The 20,340-nt window shown below is 37.7% G+C and overlaps 1 protein-coding gene across 2 annotated transcripts in view; it reads left to right on the forward strand.

Annotated features, from left to right (window-relative positions):
* SLC38A4 (solute carrier family 38 member 4) overlaps positions 1–11,657 on the forward strand; it is a 63,323-nt gene extending 51,666 nt beyond the window's left edge. For both annotated transcript variants that reach the window (XM_053555439.1, XM_053555438.1), the window contains exons 14-16: positions 6,344–6,488; positions 7,585–7,682; positions 9,373–11,657. In XM_053555439.1, coding sequence (XP_053411414.1) covers positions 6,344–6,488; positions 7,585–7,682; positions 9,373–9,474 — 345 coding nt within the window. In that variant the 3' untranslated portion in view covers positions 9,475–11,657. The remainder of the gene's footprint in view (positions 1–6,343; positions 6,489–7,584; positions 7,683–9,372) is intronic.
* The last annotated feature ends 8,683 nt before the right edge of the window (positions 11,658–20,340 follow it).

The following is a 20,340-nucleotide window of genomic DNA, read 5'->3' on the forward strand; positions in this document are numbered from 1 at the left end:
AGCAGACAGCTTCACCAAGAAAAGAATATCTGTAGCCCTTCCTTTTGTGTGAAATTGTTTACTAAATTTTGGCACACAGTAGGCTGGTACATCATTGAGCGTTTTATGAAAGAGAATTGTGTGTGCCTCAGTATTGCTTCATTCCTATCCACCTAGTGTTGTCCCGCTGTGGGCTCCAGGGACTGATGGACTTGGCCATGGTCACACAGCTGGTTGATAACTGAGCCGGTGCAGCTCGTAGCCTAACACTGCCGCATGCTGCAGTCATGGGGGGAAGCAAAGTCATGTACTGGCAAACCTTGAAAATCCTCAACATTGACAACCCAAATCTCCCCTTACAAATTCTTTGCCTGCGTGAAAGATAAAGCACGAGTAGAAATTTGACCATCAGGAAGAGCAATACTTTGTAAACATTAGATGCCATTAGAACCAAAATTGACCATGAGAACAAAAAGTCAGAAAAATAACTGCTACCCTTCTCTACGCATTTTCATTCAAAACGAGCATTGATGGGACATTTTGCACATTGTCTCCTCCTCACCCTAGGATGCTGTGCAGATAAGAAGTTTATTTACTTCCCTTGGTATGTCCCCACATATAAATAATAAAACAGATAAAACCTCATCTAGATTAGAATTTATCAGCCTTACCTATTTTGTGTTTCCTTTCTTTCAACAAGTGACAATTGGGCTCTCTTTCCCAGGAGCCTGATAAGGCATATGACAAGGGTTGGTTTGTTTTTCCTTTACTTCACTTATTATCTTTCTTTTCCACAATCAAGTTAGTTTTTCCTTCTTAGTAAAAGGCACATAGTAACTGCTTGTAATGCCTGTTGACTAAATGACGTGAATTAAGATTCTAGGTTTTTCACTGGCAGCCCCAGGTCCTTCCCTCTTAGCAGTGGTGGGAGGGAGCATGGGGGGGTGTCTGTTAGGAATGGCAGCTCCTTCCAGAGGACCCATCCTTCATGCCACTTTCGGTGTGTGCTTCCCTCTGTGCAGTAACTTCCCATATTTCCATGGGAAAAACTAAAAACCAATGAACCCTAACGAGTTTCTCATGAACACACAGACTCAAATTCTACCGGCCATGCCTTTCAAAAAGATTACGTCTCAGATTTTCTAGCTACTTGCATTTCTTCTTATCACAGGAAAATCATGCGTTGCCCTTGTGTAGCCTTCAGGTCTGTTTGGAAGTTCTGCAGCTGTAGGCATAGAAATGTAGCCTAGGGTTGCCGGGAAATGCAGTGGAATAGTGATTCACAGGTGTCCCACAGCAAACTCGCAAAGTGAAAGTGTGAGTCACTTCTAAGCAACAAGGAGAGGTTGCTTTGCTGTTGTGTTTTTGTTTTGGTTTTTGTTTGTTTTTAAGACTTCAGAACTAGGGCTCTCAGTCCCACATTTCTTTTCTTTTCTTTCTTTTTTATTTTTTGATATCTTACTGTGATTTTATTATTTTTTTATTAAATCATAAACACATAGATCATGTATACATTAATACATTTATGGGGTACAATGTGCTGATTTCATATAGAATTAGGAATGCTTACATCATCTTGTTTAGTTATTGTGTTAAGACATTTATACTCTATACTATTAGATCTGAGATGTACCCTTGCATTATGTACCATAGGTGTGATCCCACCATTCACTCTCCCTCCATCTGACCTCCTTCCTCCCTCCCAACTCCCACTCCTCCCTCCTTCATCTTGGGCCATAGTTGTGATCTATTCTTCATATGAAAGTGTGAGTGATTGTAAATTGGTTTATAATAGTACTGAGTACATTGGATATTTTTTTCCCATTCTTGAGATACTTTACTAAGAAGGATATGTTCCAGCTCCATTTATGTAAACGTAAAAGAGGTAAAGTCTCCATCTTTTTTAAGGCTGCATGATGTTCCATGGTACACATATACCACAATTTATTAATCCATTCATGGGTCGATGGGCACTTGGGCTTCTTCCATGACTTTGCTATTATGAATTGAGCTGCAATGAACAATCTAGTGCAAATATCTTTGTTATAAAGTGATTTTTGGTCTCTTGGATATACACGTAGTAGAGGAATTGCAGAATCAAACAGCAGGTTTAATTTTATTTGTTTTTGTTTTTGTAGTTTTTGGCCGGGGCTGGGTTTGAACCCACCAGCGCCCTACCCCTTTGAGCCACCCTGCAGGTCTACTTTTAGATCCCTGAGTATTCTCCATATTTCTTTCCAAAAGGGACATATTGGCTTGTACTCCCACCAGCATGCAAAAGTGTTCCCTTTTCTCCACATCCACACCAACATTTGTAGTTGTGAGATTTTGCCATGTGAGCCAGTCTTATGGGAGTTAGATGATATCTCAAAGTGGTTTTGATTTGCATTTCTCTGATGATTAAAGATGATGAGCATTTTTTCATGTGTCTGTAGGCCACGCACCTATCTTCTTCAGAGAAGCTTCTGTTCAAGTCCCTCGCCCACAATGACATGGGATTACTTGTTCTTTTCTTATTAATAAGTTTGAGTTCTTTGTGGATTCTGGTTATCAAACCTTTGTCAGAAGCATAACCTGCAAATATCCTCTCCCATTCTGAGGGCTGTATGCTTGCTTTACTTACTCTGTTCTTGGTTGTGCAGAAGCTTTTTAGTTTGATCAGATCCCAGTAATGTATTTTTGGTGTTGCTTCAATTGCCCGGGGGGCCTTCCTCATAATGTATTCTCCCAGGCCAATTTCTTCAAGTGTTTCCCCTGTGCTCTCTCCAAGAATCTCTATAGTTTCATGTCTTAAGTTTAAATCTTTTATCTGGTGAGAGTCAATTTTTGTTAATAGTGAAAGGTATGGGTCCAGTTTCAGTCTTCCACAGGTTGCCAGCCAATTCTCTCAGCACCATTTGTTAAATAGGGAATCTTTCCCCCAATTTATATTTTTGATAGGCTTGTCAAAGATCAAATGATGGTAAATGTCTGAGTTCATCTCTTGGTTCTCAATTCTGTTCCACATATCTACCCCTCTATTTTTATGCCAATACCATGCTGTTTTGATCACTATAGATTTATAGCATAGTTTGAAGTCTGGTAGCATGATTCCTCCTGATTTGTTTTTATTTCTGAGTAATGTCTTGGCTATTCAAGGTTTTTTTCTGGTTCTATATAAAACAAAGTACTATTTTTTCCAGATCTCTAAGGTATGACGGTGGTGCTTTGATAGGGTTTGCATTAAATTTGTAAATTGCTTTGGGTAATATGGACATTTTAACAATTTGGATTCTTCCTAGCCATGAACATGGTATGTTTTTCCATTTGTTAACATCTTTACCTATTTCTTTTCTCAGAGTTTCATAATTCTCTTTATAGAGATCTTTCACGTCCTTTGTCAGGTAAATTCCCAAATATTTCATCTTCTTTGGCACAACTGTAAAGGGAATAGAGTCCTTGTCTATTTGTTTGGCTTGACTATTATTGGTATATATAAAAGCTACTGATTTGTGAGTATTGATTTTGTGTCCTGAGACGCTACTGTATTCCTTGATCACTTCTAAGAGTTTTGTGGTTGAGTCTGTGGGGTTTTCCAGGTATAAAATCATATCATCTGCGAAGAGTGAAAGTTTGATCTCCTCTGATCCTATTTGTATACCCTTGATTGCCTTCTCTTGCCTGATTGCAATGGCTAAGACTTCCATTACAATGTTAACAAGCAGTGGAGACAATGGGCAACCTTGCCTGGTTCCTGATCTGAGTGGAAATGTTTTCAATTCTACTCCATTCAATATGATACAGTCCCACATTTCGGACTTCTCATTGGGTCCCCCATCAGCACACAGCACCTCCTAACAGGCTCTGTTCAGGACCTTCTCTCTGGCAATAACAGGTGTTTTCTCTACAGCTGCAAAAAACCTTTCTGGATTCCTTCTGGGTCAGAGGCCCAGGCTTTGGTGGGGACTTCCCCCACCCACAGCATCCGACCCACATTAGCTTCTGTCAGTAAAGAAAAGGGCACACAGATAAGTGGCCGAGCAGACGGGCTCTGCAGGTAATGAGCCAGAAATGCCTCTGTCCTGACCTGGGTAAACAGAACTGCTGTGGTCCTTTTGATCCCAGTCTGGCTCCTCAGGGCAATACTTTAACGAGAAATAGCCAGCAAATCTGCTTCTTGTCCTTTTCACAAGCTTCCTGGCTCTTCTTTGCTCTGTTGCCCTCTTTAGGAAGGCATTGGAAACTTTATTTGCCTTTCATTTTGTTTGGAATTTTTTTATTCCTTATTCACTATGAGGAGGAACATTTCGCTACTTACTCCAACTATTCTACCCTTTTTCCCATAAACTTTCTGTACTTTTACATTATGGGGCCAAACCTTAGTCTTACCGGTGGCTATGAGGCCTTAGGAAGCTGCATTAACATTCATGTATTTACTCACGGGATTGCTTCTAACTCAGGTCATGGCATCGAGTGTACCATTTTAACAAAGGGCTAACTGCCCATTCTAAACTCTTTCTGAAAATGAACTTGTATTCTACATATTTGTTCTATCCATTTAGTAAGTCCTGACGCACCATCTATGTATCACTAAAAACCTTATTTTAAGCCTACTAATTAGACCAGTTTGGACAATATTCAATAAGCACTAATTGCTGGTCATAATAGAAAATTTAAAAGCTGCTGAGAAAAACAACATCAAACTATTTGCTTTCTTCCGTTTTCTTGTCAGAATGAGTTCTATAATTTTCACTAATGCCATTTTTAAAATCCTTTGCAAAGTCATTCTTAAACTATTTCCAGAGACTATCTGGTTTGTCATTCTGAAATGAATTTGCCTTTCAAACTAAACAGATGGCTTTAATTTTTTTGGTGGAGTGGTATGAAAGGAATGTCACATGAGAACTGTCAAGCAGTTTGGGCTCAATTTTTTTTGTCGCTCATACAATATGTCTTAAATTTTTCTCTCGTTTAAGTGAGTGCTTACCACCACACTGTTAAGAGATCTTAGAACTGAAATTTTTAAGTCAAAATAAATCACGGCATTTCCCCAAATGTGGACTTCTAATTTAACTGAAATGTGTGTTTATTGAAAAGCCAGCAGAGTAATTTCACATCAAAAAAAAAAAAAAATCCTCTAAAAGATTCCTAAGAGTGTTTTCAACTTTGTTAAGCTGTACAAATATAAACAGTGTTCCCTCCCTGTGCCCATAGGGATCTCTTTATCCAGTTACATCAGAGTAACTTGAGCGGCCTCTGCAAATAAATACTCTTTTGACCTTTCACCGACTTATTTCAAGTGCTGAAAAAGGGCTGAAATCGGTGGAGGGTCCTGAAGGGAGTGGGAAGATTTCTACTGCTCAGGTTGATTGAACATCTATTAGTGTCCTCTGTGTGTAAGGCAGTAATCTGGAAACCGAGGAATGTTAAGATGACTGAGTCCTCCTGTTTTTCGTCTTTTTGTGGCTTTAAAATCTATTGGTGTGGGGAGGAAATAGGGGAGAAAGAGAAAGGAGTAAATGCAGAAATATCATCTTTTGAAAAATATCAGTGCCAAAATGTTAAATAAAATGCAAAATTAAGAAAAACCTAGGTTGGTAAAAATTCCTTTCACAATCTCCTCTAAATCAATTCAGTGCTTGCCTTGAAGGTTTAATCCAGTCTGACAAGACAGGATTAGTGATTGACGAGGGTTTTACCATGCGTCTGCACTATATAGTTTACCTATTACTTTATCTGTCTGACAACGATTATTTTTAGCAAAAAATTCTGAAAATTGGGAAAGTGAATGCAGTATATTACCAAGGGAAAATGACATTCTCTCAAATCAAAACTCAGCATCAAGTTTTGACAACCATGTGAATGCACAGTCACGCGTTGCTTAACAACAGGGATATACTGTTAGGGTACATCATCACTGTGTGAACATCAGAGAGTGTAATAGTATAAATCTATGTGGCCTAGCCTTCTACACCTCTAGGCCACGTGGTATAGCCCGTTGCCCCCGGGCCTCCAACTTTTACAGCATGTTACTGTACTGAATTAGTGTAGGCAATTGTGACACAGTGTTAGTTATTTATGTATCTAAACATAACTAAACGTAGAAAAGTTCATCAAAAGTGTGGAATTATAATCTTTTGGAATCACTATTATATCTGTGGTCTGTTCTTGGCCCAAATGATGTTATATGGTGCATAACTGCACTTCACACCAATATGTGTATGTTACCACAATATAAAAAAGTTGGGCAAAAAAGCATCAAGATCTTTTCGATGGGGAAGAAAGGGAAAAGAAGGAAAATGCTTTCAAGTGAGGAGAATATTTGAGGCAGTAGATAAAGCCAAATACAAAGCAGTGACCTAGCCTTTCGACTTCCTTGTTGCAGATTCGTACGTCAGTGACGACGCTATTATTTCCCCAAAGACCCTTCAGCTGGATAAGACATTTCCTGATTGCAGCCGTTCTTATTGCACTTAATAATGTTCTGGTTATCCTTGTGCCAACTATAAAATACATCTTTGGATTCATAGGTAAGTTTCAGAAAGACATTTATTTAGTCAACCCAAACTGAAATCTTTTTAAATGGTGGACCAGGAGCCAGTGTTGGATGATTAGGATACGGGTCCTTCTCAGGCTCACAGATTCCCATTAATCTATCAGCTTCAGTGGCTCAACTGGTCACTTTCCCTTCCTCCCAACTGACACTGGGAACAAACTACCTTATAGGTCAGTTAATCCAACTGCCTTTTCTGACAGATGAAAAACTGCACCCCGGGCGGCGCCTGTGGCTCAGTCGGTAAGGCGCCGGCCACATATACCGAGGGTGGCAGGTTCAAACCCGGCCCCGGCTGAACTGCAACCAAAAAATAGCCGGGCATTCTGGCGGACGCCTGTAGTCCCAGCTACTCGGGAGGCTGAGGCAGGAGAATCGCTTAAGCCCAGGAGTTGGAGGTTGCTGTGAGCTGTGTGATGCCATGGTACTCTACTGAGGGCCATAAAGTGAGACTCTGTCTTTACAAAAAAAAAAAAGAAAAACTGCACCCCATGGAAGTCAAACCAGGATTTGGACTTAGGTCTTAACTCTATCATTGGAAAAAAAGTCAGAAAGATAGATTTTACCTACCAGAAGGTCTCCTAGGTCTAGGAATATCAGCTGAACATTAAAGTTATTTTCAGAGGAATAGGTTGATTTTGTAAAGCATATTATTTTTCTTAAGATTTACATTTTGCTTTACTGATTGAAGAGTTACTCATTTTACACATCTTCTAAAGCTTTAAAAGAATCAGGTGTAGGCAACTTGAAAAGTAAGAGGTGGATGGGAAGGGTAAGTGATGTGTTCCGTCTCCTCGATATACATTTATTTTACTAATCCCCTGTAAATGTGCATTAAATTCAGCTTTTTATTTCTTATTACGTTATATATACTTATGCAACTATAATGCTAGGTACATTTTAATTTTCCGTATAAACACATCTTCTACAAACAAGCTTTGCATGATTTAAATGTGTGCTCCTAAGGCCAAGAAGAATAGGATAGCTTAATATTTCGTTGTTTTAAAGTACATGCCCTTGGGTATGTCCCATGCTGGGTGAGACGGTGACCTGCCCTGTGTTTGTCTCCACAGGGGCTTCGTCTGCCACCATGCTGATTTTTATTCTTCCAGCAGCTTTTTATCTTAGGCTTGTCAAGAAAGAACCTCTTAGGTCACCCCAAAAGGTCGGGGTAAGTAAGGCTTATAATTTCCCTGATTATTAATTGCTCTTCGACTACTTAGAATAAACCAGAAAATACACGTGGTTCAGAAAAATGAATCAATGAACAAGAACCAAATATCAAGAACCGCCTAGAACTTTCTGGTAACAGAGAAAGGGGGTAGATTTCTGAAACTCAAGTGATTCTACTAGAATTTCTTCTCTTTGAGTATCAAACGTCTTGTGTTGAGTCCCTTGTATACGTCAAATGCAGATAACTTTTCCCGCTGGGACTCGGGTGTTATGTGTATACCTGTTTCCAATACTAAGCTACTGCAATATTCACATGAAGTCATGCAGGAAGGAAGGAGAATCTCCAGCACTGTTACTAAATAATTCAAATTATTGAATTATTTGATGAAAGGAAAATGTTGCCTTTGTTTTCTCCTCCAGAGGACTCTGCTGTCCCTTACGGACTGAGAGCCAGAACAGAATCATCTGTATTTCAGTTAATCTCTTTAGATATAAAATAGTATAGTCTCATTAAATTAGAGAGGATCCTACCAATTATGGAAAATATCTTTTCCATAATTAGGACTACAGAAACATAGGCTAGAAATAATTGTTTTTCCAATAATTAAATATTATCCATAACAGCTGAATTATTCTGAATTTTTGCCTTGAAGTTATTCACCTCTTGGGATTGTTCAGGAACTTCAGGAGAGTTTGGTATCAGAAACCCTTCCCATCAAGGAAGAGCAGAGAGAGGGAAGGAGCAAGGGGGGGTGGGGTCTTGGTGTGAGACACACCTTTGGGGGGCAAAACACGATTATAAGAGGGACTTTACCTAACAAATGCAATCAGTGTAACCTGGTTTCTTGTACCCTCAATGAATCCCCAACAATAAAAAATGAAAAGTCCTCCCATCATCTTGCCCCTGACTTTCACCTCTATGTAACCCATCTTGCTTGGACTTATACAACAGTGTCCCGTTAGCAGATTGATTGTCCTGTTTGTGACCCATTTTCAGTTTGACCAGATGTAAAATGAATAAAATTATATCCTAGACTCTTTCTAATGAAAAAAATTTTAGCTGATGCTTTCTTATATAGAATTGGGAGGTCAATCCATGTGGTAATATGTAAGGCCTCTTCTACTGTTAAAATCCTGAAATATTTTATATATATGTATAGACATATATACTTGTATGTAACATATGTGTATACTATATGTATGTAAACACTCATATTTACACTTTTTGTAGAAACATATCTTTAGGCTTTTTGTTTTTGTTTGCTTTATAAAACTAGAATTATATCATATGTACTATTCATTTATAACCTGCTTATTTTCACCAAAAGATTCCTCTTTTTCTATAACTTGGTTTTTAATGATCATGGAGTATTCCATCATTTCGATGTACCAAATCAATAGGATACCAATAGGTATCCTACCAATAGGATAGCCACTATCCTATTATTGAAGCTTTAGGATTATTTACCCTAAGCTTTAGGGTATATTTCTCCCATGTGCTCCTCCTTTTTCCCCAGCTAGGGTTTTAAATTGACTGCTCTGTTAGGCATGGCACCTGAGTTATTAAAAATAATACGGATATGGTTCAATATGCCAATCAGATTGCCGCCTTACGTAAACAACTTATAAGAACAAACTGTGCTAATTATGGTTTCTGCACTCCCTAACAAGTTCTCTCTGAATTACAGGCTTTAGTTTTCCTTGTGGTTGGAATCATCTTCATGATTGGAAGCATGGCACTTATTATAATTGACTGGATTTATGATCCTCCAAATTCCAAACATCACTAACACAAGGAAAAATACTTTTTTTTTTTTCTTCTACTGGAAATGGTTGTAAGTTATGCACCAAAAGACACTTGAGTTATCCTGATTGGAATGTTATTCATAGCAAATAACCGGAGGATTCCAAAGACATTTGCTAGTAATATCACCAGACATCTGCGGAAGAGAAAATCGTCATTTTTGGCAAGAATGGCTGTCTATGTGTTTAAAATCTGTGGTGCACTTTTCTACCCAGGTTTTACTAGAGCAGTGTGAGATGACCATGGTGTATTTTTACTGCTGTATGAGCAGATATGATAGCTGTGTACAATGGTTATTGGATAGTACTCCCCCCTCCCAAAAGTACCAAATACTTGTACTCTTAGAACATTAAACAAAAATGCCCTGGTAGCAAAGCTATCACCACTTAATGCCTTCTCCCAGTTTTACACCAAAAACTCTGGGTCTGTTTACCAACTGAGGCAAATGGTGTGGCTCATAAACCATCCCTGCAAGGTATACAAATGATGAGACACCAGCCTAGAGCATCTTACTGTCAACAGCAACGGAATCTTTTGCCCATCTTGATGGTGGCACTGAATTAATGACTTCTTTCATTCAATGGACTTTTGGGTACATGTTAAAACATCTTACCAAACATAGAGAGGGGCTTGATTTAAATTCTAGAGCAACAACAAATATCATTCTTATAGCTAAACTGCCTGTTCTGGAAGCACCTGCTTTTTAATGTTATTTCTAGTTCTTTCGTCATACTTTTGTCCTTGAACAATGCTCTCCCTCTCGTCTTCCATGCTCACGCAGAATTTTTAGAAGACCACAGTTCACGTGGACATACACTACCCAGTATTGTTTGATACATTTTTATTTGATAAACATTCAGTGCAGGAAACTGTGATTTGCTATATGTTTATGTATATAACCTTATTCTATAGTCATCAGAATGTTAACGTATGGTACATTTGATTTTTATTTTTTACATGTGTAGTTTTCTTTCTTCACGGTCAAAACATTTATATTATTGGGGTGAGGGCAGGGAATTAAGTTAGTGGGCTCAAAAATCCATTTGTATGTATCTGTTTATTGGGAATATTTCAAATTTGAAACCTAAGTTATGTAGTTCAGTAACTCTTCTTCAAAGTTTCCAATATTATAATCATCTACAAGACAATCAGTTCCTTACTTGCAGATGATTATTATACACGAAGGTTGTTCTTTTAAATTAGCATGTCTAAAATAGCATTTAGTTCATTTGAGCTTGCATAGGTGTTTGCCAACATTCATTTCTTATTTAAATACAACATCGAGTGGTTGTCCCATAAAAACAAAAGTGCTAACACTACTAAGAAATGCAAACTATCATTCTTGCGCACTTCTATAACACACTTACATAAAATGGATTTAAAAATTGCTACTCAGTGCCTAGAATTTCTGGAACTTATTACTTTTTCTTTCCAAGTCATAGTGTTCACTTGTATTTTTTATATTTTAGCAAAGCCAACTATGAAATACAAGTATCATATAACTATGATAAAATTAAATCATATTCAGTAGTTTTTCTGAGCTGTGCCCAAGAAAATATATATTGGTTTTATGTGTTATTTTCTACAGGCATAATACTATAAAATGATGCACTTTGTTAATGGAAATTGATCATAACTAGAAAATATGATAACTTCTGAGTTACCATTATTTTGAAAAATATTGCTGAGTATCATCTTTAAGACATAGTTCCATTTTCCTTCATCTGAAGAGTGTATTAAAGTAGAAAGTGGAAAAAAGTGTTTCTGAATGTTAAAAAATGTTTAATTGAAGCGTACGTAAGTGTAAATATCAATGATCAACCCCCAAAATGGAAAACTGTAAACTCTGTATATATTTTGAATGCTTTACATTTAAAATGACTAGCTTGAACGTATCAACATGTATAATTATATAAATATTCAAGAGCAATACAATCATGCCAAAGGATAAAGCATCATTTTTTCTCATGGCCATTTTCAGGATTAGAGTTTGCATATACTTCAGGGCAGACATACATATGGTATCTTGTGCTGATTAATTTAACCCCATTTGTAAACAGATGAAATTTTTATTTTCATATTTCATTTATAAGATGGTTCAATGTATTGGGAGGATTTTTTATTACAGAGAGTGTATATTGGTATATAATAAATGAACTTTTCAAATGACTCTGTGGCTTTCATTCTGTTGTTAAAGAAGGCTCTGAATTATTTGTATGTGAAACAAAATTCAAAATCTGAATGTTGTTTTTCTTATATTGGTATACTCGTATGTTCCATTTTCATTGTTACCTGTGACATATAGCTAATATCTACAGTCATCATCAAGACAATAGTTGTCATCTTATTTTGCAAAATAAACATCTAATACTGATTTTTTTTTTTGTCACCACATGTATAACTCCTAGTGAATGTAGAAGAAATAAATCTCTTATGGTTAATTAGGGAGAATTCGTTGAGGATGTGAAAAAATAGAAGAAACATGACAATAGTAAAATAAAAACAATGGAACATATGGGGGCAAGAGAAGCAACATGTAAGTGCTCAGGCTTACGTGTGTATGGACCATCAGTGGGACTGATGAGTCTTATGTTAAGTGTACCCTTAACTTCATAGGAAATTTCCCAAAGATTCTCTAAGATTGTTCTGCCATTTTCATTTCTACTTTGCTTTATACAAGTTCCAGTGGCTCCATATTCTTGCCCAACATTTGTCCTTGTCTTTGTACTTTGAGAGGTGTGGGTAGTTAGGTGTGAAATGGGACCTTGTGATTTCATTTCTACTTTCCTGATAACTAGTGTTGAAAACTTTTCATGTATTTAGTGGTCATTCATATATCTTCTTTTGTGAAGGGTGTATTCAACTTTTTGCCCATTCTTAAAGTTAGGTTGTATATTCTTTTATTGTGGATTTTTAGGAGTTCTTTAAATATGGATACATATCCTTTGTCACATTGCTAACAAATTTTCCCAATCTATGGCATACCTACTCATTTTCCTAAAGATGTCATAATTACATCTTTCTGGGGCCAGATCTGTATAACTTGAAGCTCTGTAATTCATGTCTTAATGAGATAAAATGAATTGGAGTGTTATTATCATAATTCAATGTTTTAATATCTTGGGCCTGTCTAGGTAGTACTGGGTCATCTATCAAGATACAAAGTAACTTGGAAAAAGTTATTGTAAATCAAATATTTGTATAAAACCATAATCAGCACATAGTACTGTATGATAAAACAGACATCAGAGAAAAGAAAATTACTATAGACAACAGGTATCTATTTGTTCCTATCAATTATGTAATGGCAAAGAGATCAAATAAACAGGAAGAGATAATGATCCTAAGTGTGCGCACATCAAACAAAAGTTCTCAAGATACATGAAGCAGAAACTGTGACAACTGAAAGGAGAAGCAGAAAAATCTACATTATTGCTGGGGGCTTCAACACCACTTTTTAGAAAATAATAGAGCTACTAGACAAAAAAACAGCAAAAATATAGATGATGCAAACAACACGATCAACCAATAGACTCTAATCGATATATTTAGAACATTCCACCACCAACAGCAGAAAACACAACTTTTTAAACCACACACTGAACATTTTTCAAGATAGACTATATCCTGGGACACAAAACCAATCTCAACAAATTTAAATGAATTGAAATCCTACAGCATGTGTTTTCTGACCATAATCAAATCAACTAAAAATTAATAACAGAAAGGCAATAGGGAAATTTCTAAACACATGGAAATTTAACAACCCACTTCTATAGAATCCATGGTGAAAAAATATTAAAGGAAATTTAAACATTGATAGTACTGAGTAAAAATTTTAAAGCAACGTATCAAAATATGCAAGATGCATCTAATGCAGTACTGAGAGGAAAATTGATAGCACTAAAATGCTTACCTTAGAGTTGAAGCAAGGTCTCAAGTCAATAATCTTGAGTTTCTACATTGAGGAATTAGAAAAAGAAGAGCAAAATAAATCCAAAGCAAGCGGAAAGAAGACAACTGATAAGGAGAAGTGTTGATATCAGTGTAACTGAAAATAGGAAAACAATAGATGAAATCAATGAAACAAAACCTTATTTTTTTTTTTAAACAGTGTCACTCTGTCACCCTGGGTAGAATATTGTGGTGTCATCATAGCTCACAGCAACCTCAAATTCTTGGGCTTAAGTGAGCCTCTTGCCTCAGCCTCCCAAGTAGCTGGGACTACAGGTGCCTGCCACAATGCCTGGCTAGGTTGGTTTTTTTTCCCCCCTATTTTTAGTACAGATGAGGTCTCACTCTTGCTCAGGCTGGTCTTCAACTCTTGAGCTCAATCAACCCTGCCTCAGCCTCCCAGAGTGCTAAGATGACAGGCATGAGCCACTGCTCCTGGCCACAAAAGCTGATTCTTAAAGACAAATCAATAAAATAGATAATCCTCTAGCAAGATTGACAGAAATAAAAGGATAAAACACTGTGTCTACATTGAATTGGAAGTAGTTTTTCTCTTCCAGTGGTTCATAAATAGTACATCTTAAAACCAAAAATATTAAATTTTATAAAATACGCTTTTTATTTCTCAAAAAAAAAATTCTTGTTAATGTCCTGTGGCTAAAAGGATATGGGTGCCATTTTTCTAGAGTTTCTTTGGATGGTAGCACAAAATGGTATGATCAGCATCCCTGCATGCCTCTCTAACGTGAGGATAGTAGAGCATGTGTGTGGTTTGGAAGTGGGAAGGAGGCCAGACCAAACAAGGGTTACAGACGGTGACCAAATAAAACACAAACTCACCACAATATGAATTTTTTCCAAAATGGTTTCATTTTGGTCTATTTAATTAGCTTAGAACACTTATAAGAAGAATATATATTATATACATTGTACTAAAAGGAGACTGAAGCCCCCAGGAATGAAGGAGAACTATGTTGCAGTTGAACTTCATGGTCTCTGTAAGTCTTAAGCCTTGCTCAGACAGTGTTTTAGCCTAGCAATAAATCCTAGAGAGCTCCCTTAACTCTTATTTTGACATCAAGTATAAGTATCACTGAGCTGGAGTTTTTCCACCAGCCCTGGGGGGGAAGGAAGAAAGACAAAAATCCATTTCTTCTCTGTTCAGCATGACTCAGACTCCCTGGCTCAGGCTCATGAAGTTTTTCAAAAGGGTCAGTTGTGAATAATCTACTTGAGATTGATTATTCTCTTATTAGGTTCCCGGTATTGTTATCTCAAAGGAAAACTTGGCTGTTTTCCAAAGAGTAATGAGCATGTTTCTTCTATTATTGCCAGCACGTTAACTTAAAATTCTGCAGAATTAACCAAGTTTTACTGGGTGTGTAGGAGATTGTCTAAGCCTGGTCTGTGGTCCAAACTTGTTCCCAGATGGATAATCAGCATTTATTTCAGTCTATGCTAACTCGGTAATTTAAAGAAAGCCAAAAAATCATTGCCATTTTGCATTTATCTTTTTCCTAAAGGTACAAACCTTGGCCAGCTGCTGATGGGTTACTGCAAGGGTAGGGCTGCTGCCAAAAGGATAGAATTCCTCGTCTTGCTGCATAGAAAAATGAAAACAAGAAGTTGGATTATTTCATCAAATAATTACCCAAGAAAAGTGCTCATCACATGGGCCATTTTGTTTCAAAATATTATAAAATGAAGTACTGTTTAATAGAGCTTTATGTAGGTATTTTGCTACTTGTTTCAAGTCAAGGGTTGAATTAACTATTTTACTTTCAACTCCAGCTCTGCTGAGGGAGATAGAAAAATGAGGACTGAGGCTCTGGGGGTGTGAGCATTAGAAGCCATTTACCATCACTGATTCTGGAAAAGCCTTTCTCTCCATTCACGCTCTATCGTCGGAAAACACAAGTGAACTGAACTGGATCATCCCTAGGAACCTTCTGAGTCAATATGTTACACCCCAAGCTAGTGAAATAGAGAAAGCCGGCACACTGAGTCCAAATTAAGCAAGGGTCCTTTATTGATTGGCTGAGCCTAGAGCTCCCTCATACCTCAAAGTCTCTCCACCCCTAGAAGCAAGGATGGAAATCTTTTATAAGGTGCTTTTGGTAGGGGAGGAGGAATCCTTAACGCAAGCGGAATTTCACAAGAGCCAACACCTGGTAAGGGAAGCGCTTACAAGGGAGAGCGGGGGTTTCACAGGATTTTACAATTATTACTGAACTCTTTCAGCTGAGCTTCCAGTTTAACAAGGGAGTATTAAAAGCCCTTAGCAAAGTCTTTAGCAAGATGGAGTTAGGGCATAACAAGTAGAGGGCCTTTCAACTAGAGCAGTGGTTCCCAACCTTCCTAATGCCTCCTAATGCCACAACACTTTAGTACAGTTCCTCATGTTGACCCCAACCATAAAATTATTTTCGTTGCTACTTCATAACTGTAATTTTGCTACTGTTATGAATCATAATGTAAATATCTGATATGCAGGATGTATTTTCATTGTTACAAAGGGGTCGCAACCCAAAGGTTGAGAACCGCTGATCTAGAGGAAAATTTACCAAGTGAAAAATTGTAAAATAGCTGGATTCCTGTGCTATTTTACAAATCTCCCTGAAGGATAGATTGGCCCATGGTTTGGGCAGGATCTTGTGTTAAAGTAGAGAGTCAGAAGGTGGCCTGGTGGTTTACACAACTCTTTGCATACCAGCCCCTTGCTTCTTCTCTTAGTAATTTGCTGCTGTGGACCAAATGTCTATGTCCTCTCTCAAATTCATATGTGGAAGCCATAATCATCAATTGATGGTATTTGGAAGTGGGGCTTTTGGGAAATAATGTAGGGGTATAGAGAAGGTCATGAGAGGCTTCCATGATGAGATTAGTGTTTTTATAAGAAAAGAGAGACCACAGCTCTCTCTCCACCATGTAAAGGCAGTGAGAAAGTAGCCATTTGCACACTAGGAAGAGGCCTTTGATTTTGGACTTTTCAGCCACTTAAACCATGATAATAAATGTCTGTTTTTAAGCCACCCCCATCTATGGCATTTGAATATGGTGGCCCAAGTTGACCAAGACACAAGCAAAGACACACACATACTTCACTGTACCATGTACACATAACATACTATACACATGTACGTACCATCCCATGCATATATACATACCACATACACAAAGCCCATGTACACATGACCCTCTTACATCTACCCTTACTTATAAACCACTCAGTACACTGGTGGGCAATTCCCCAAGAGTGTCATGACCTCTGTCACTGCTCAGGCCTTGACACACACTGTACATGCAACTTTTCCCTGTGACCCTCTTCATTTGGTTCATTCATTCTCATCCTTCAGTTTTCATCTTAGATGGCCTTCCTGAGATCCCCATGCTTCTACCTCAACTAGTTTGAATCCAGCAGAGTCCTCCAGTTGGTTTGAACAGTAGGCCCCCCATTATCCATGGGTTCTTTTTCTGTGGTTTCAGCTTCCCATGGCAACCATGATCTGAAATTATTACGCACTATGTGCAACAAGATACTTTGAGAGGGAGGGAGGGAGGCCATCCTTGCATAATGTTTATTGCAGTATATTGTTATAATTTTTCCATTTTTAGTTGTTGTTAATTATTTACTGTGCCTGAGTTATAAATTAAACTTTACCCTAGGTATACATATATATGTATAAGAAAAAACATAGTATATGTAGATTTGGGTACTATCCACAGATTCAGGCATCCATTGGGGGGGTCTTAGAATGTGTTCTCTGCAAATAAGAGGAGTACTGTATGATTTTCAAGAACTATACCCCTTTTTGTAACTCCACTTAGTGATGTCATTTGTTGCTTGAAATTGGTGTGTGTCTTTAGCCCATGGAATTTGGCAAATACAGAAAAATAGTCAGAAGAGTTTTTTTGGTTTTGTTTTTTAGTAGAGCTAGCTATTAAACATTTACCAGTATACTACTGATTATACTCTCCTGATCTTCTCACAGGTCTTTATTTGTATTTAATTTCCCTTTATTTGTATTTAAAATTTACTTCTTCCTTGCCTGTGTACCCCAACAGACCATAAACTGTGAGGGAAGATCCTGCTTGACTTATTTACGGATACGCCCAGCACCTTGCCTAGCATTTACCTATATTGGCCAGTAAATATTTTTGAATGATGATTTCTTGATGTCTCTGCCTTCTATTTGGTATCTGGCATAGCCAATCTCCTAATTGTGACCCATAAGTCCATGGGAATGTTTGAGGATAGCTCCATTCCACGTAACAATGAACAACTTGTCAGAAGCTGGAAGCCACACTCTGGGGCGGCCTCTGTGAACGGAGAGCTGAATCCTTCCTAGATGACATTACACTTTTACCTACATCCATCTTTCACAAAAGTGGAGGAGGTGAAGCACTTAAAAACCATGAATTGAGACTTAAGAGCAAGACTCTGAGAAAACTTGCTCTCACTTGCTGATGTGTGAACTTGGCTTTCCATCATGTCTTTCCATTATCAGACAGAGATATAAAATGTAAATGTCCTATTAAGACTGATCCATCTGGGTGGTGCCTGTGGCTCAGTTGGTAGGGCGCTGGCCCCATATGCCGAAGGTGACAGATTCAAACCCGGCCCTGGCCAAACTGCAACCAAAAAATAGCTGGGCATTGTGGTAGGCGCCTGTAGTCCCAGCTACTCAGGAGGCTGAGGCAAGAGAATCGCTTAAGCCCAGGAGTTGGAGGTTGCTGTGAGCTGTGTGAGGCCACGGCACTCTACCGAGGGCCATAAAGTGAGACTCTGTCTCTACAAAAAAAAAAAAAGACTGACCCGTTAAATTAAAAATTAAAGTAAAAGATTCCCTCAAAATCTTTTTAAGTGAACTTTGATGGGAAATACAGGGTAAAGCAAAATATTCAAGAGCTGAAGGATTTCTATAATAGAGGAAAGGAAATACGGTAGATGGTTTCCAAAGATGGTAACCCAAACCCACCAGGTGTGTGCTGCTCCTCCCATCAAGAGGTGACCACAGTTGCAGAACAGGAGAGACCTACTGAATCAGTAACACTTGCCTGTTTGACACCCTGCGTGCCCACTGCCCCTTCAGAAGGCTGCTAGTTTCATGTTCTCAGTCATCCTTCCTGGTATGAAAACCTGCCATTAGAATAAGGTCTGATGCCAGGCATTTGGAGCTGAGGCTAAATACAAGCCAGTTTCCCTCTTTCTGGAGTAATTGCATATAAAGCTTCTCACAAACTGAGATTTAAAGCTCTGATTATTGAATGTGAGTAAAAGACATAAAACCTAAAATTTACCATCTCATCATTTTTAAGTGTACAGTAGTGTTAACTATGCACACCTTGTAGTGTAGCAGATCTCCAGAACATTTTCATTTTCCAAAACTGAAACTCCACATGCATTAAACAAATACTCTTTTTTTTTGCCCCCTTACCCCTAGCCCCTAGCAGGGGGCTTTTTATTTCCATGAATTTGATTGCTTCCATACTTTATGTAAATGGAATCCTGCCACAGCCAAATTCAGTTTGTATCTTTTTGTGACTGGCTTATTTCACTTTTAGTATGATGGCCTCAAGTTTCATCCAAGTTGTAGCATATATTACAGGACATCTTTCTTTCTTAAGGCTGAATGATACTTCATTATATGTATGCATACACCACATTTTCTTTATCCATTAATTTATCAGTGGACCTTTGGGCTGCTTCCACCTCATGGCTGTTGCAAAGAATGTTCCAATGAACATAAGAGTGCAAATACCACTCTAAGATCCTGTCTTTAATAATTTTTGAAGTAGAATTGCTGGCTCATGTGCCAAGTCTACTTTTCAAGGAGCTCCATATTGATTTCTACAGTGGCTGCTCTATTTTACATCCTCATTACCTAGAATATATTTTCCAATTCATATTTTTTATATCCTGGATACTTGGTTACCTGCCTAGCTTTTTAGCATCCTATATAATGTCTTTTTTTATAGGGTAGCTTTTTATTTTTATGTAGTCTTATTTATCATTTTTCTACTTTCATTTTTCTTGTGGGTTCTCAGTCATAAAAATACTCTGTTTTAAACTTCTTTAAAAAAAATTTAAGTCTTTATCTGTAATTTATTTTCGAATACAGTTATCAAGAGGGAACATAATTTTTTATCCATTTAGGTTAATCATTATCCTTTCTCTGACTTGAAAGTGTTATTTTTGTCATACGAAATTTGTATATAGACCAGACGCACTTCCCATTATGTTGTTACTTTGGCTTCTACTCCCTGAATCTAAGTGTAAGTAACCACAGGGTTTTTCTAGTCACTCAGGAAGCATATAATTGAATATTTGGGGTTGGCAAAGTGAATTATGGTCCCAATTATATTGGAGACAGGATTGTAAAATAAATACAGAACAAAGAACCTTACTTTGAAGAGATACTGTCACCTTAGGGAACACAAAATACACACAAATAATTAGTTACTAGAGGGAAAGAATACCAAGGACAAAAATACGAGGTCTATGCAAACATAGAAATGCTGTGGGGCCCACTATGAACCAGAAGTGGCTTTATGGAAAAGTGAATCTTGAGTGATGTTTATAATATGGAGAAAGATACAGCTTGGTTGAGAAGTGTATGACTCTGAGAGGTGGGTAAGGAGAGATAAGAATTGAGAGAATTTTGTGGTATATGTACACCATGGAATATTGTGCAGCCTTACAGAAAGATGGAGACTTTACTTCTTTCATGTTTACATGAATGGAGCTGGAACATATTCTTCTTAGTGAAGTATCTCAGGAATGGAAGAAAAAGTACCCAATGTACTCAGCCCTACTATGAAACTAATTTATGGCTTTCACATGAAGCTATAACCCAGTTATAACCCAAGAATAGGGGGAAGGGGGAAAGGGAGGGGA

This window comes from Nycticebus coucang, chromosome 12, assembly GCF_027406575.1.
Source record: "Nycticebus coucang isolate mNycCou1 chromosome 12, mNycCou1.pri, whole genome shotgun sequence".
NCBI classification, from domain to species: domain Eukaryota; kingdom Metazoa; phylum Chordata; class Mammalia; order Primates; family Lorisidae; genus Nycticebus; species Nycticebus coucang.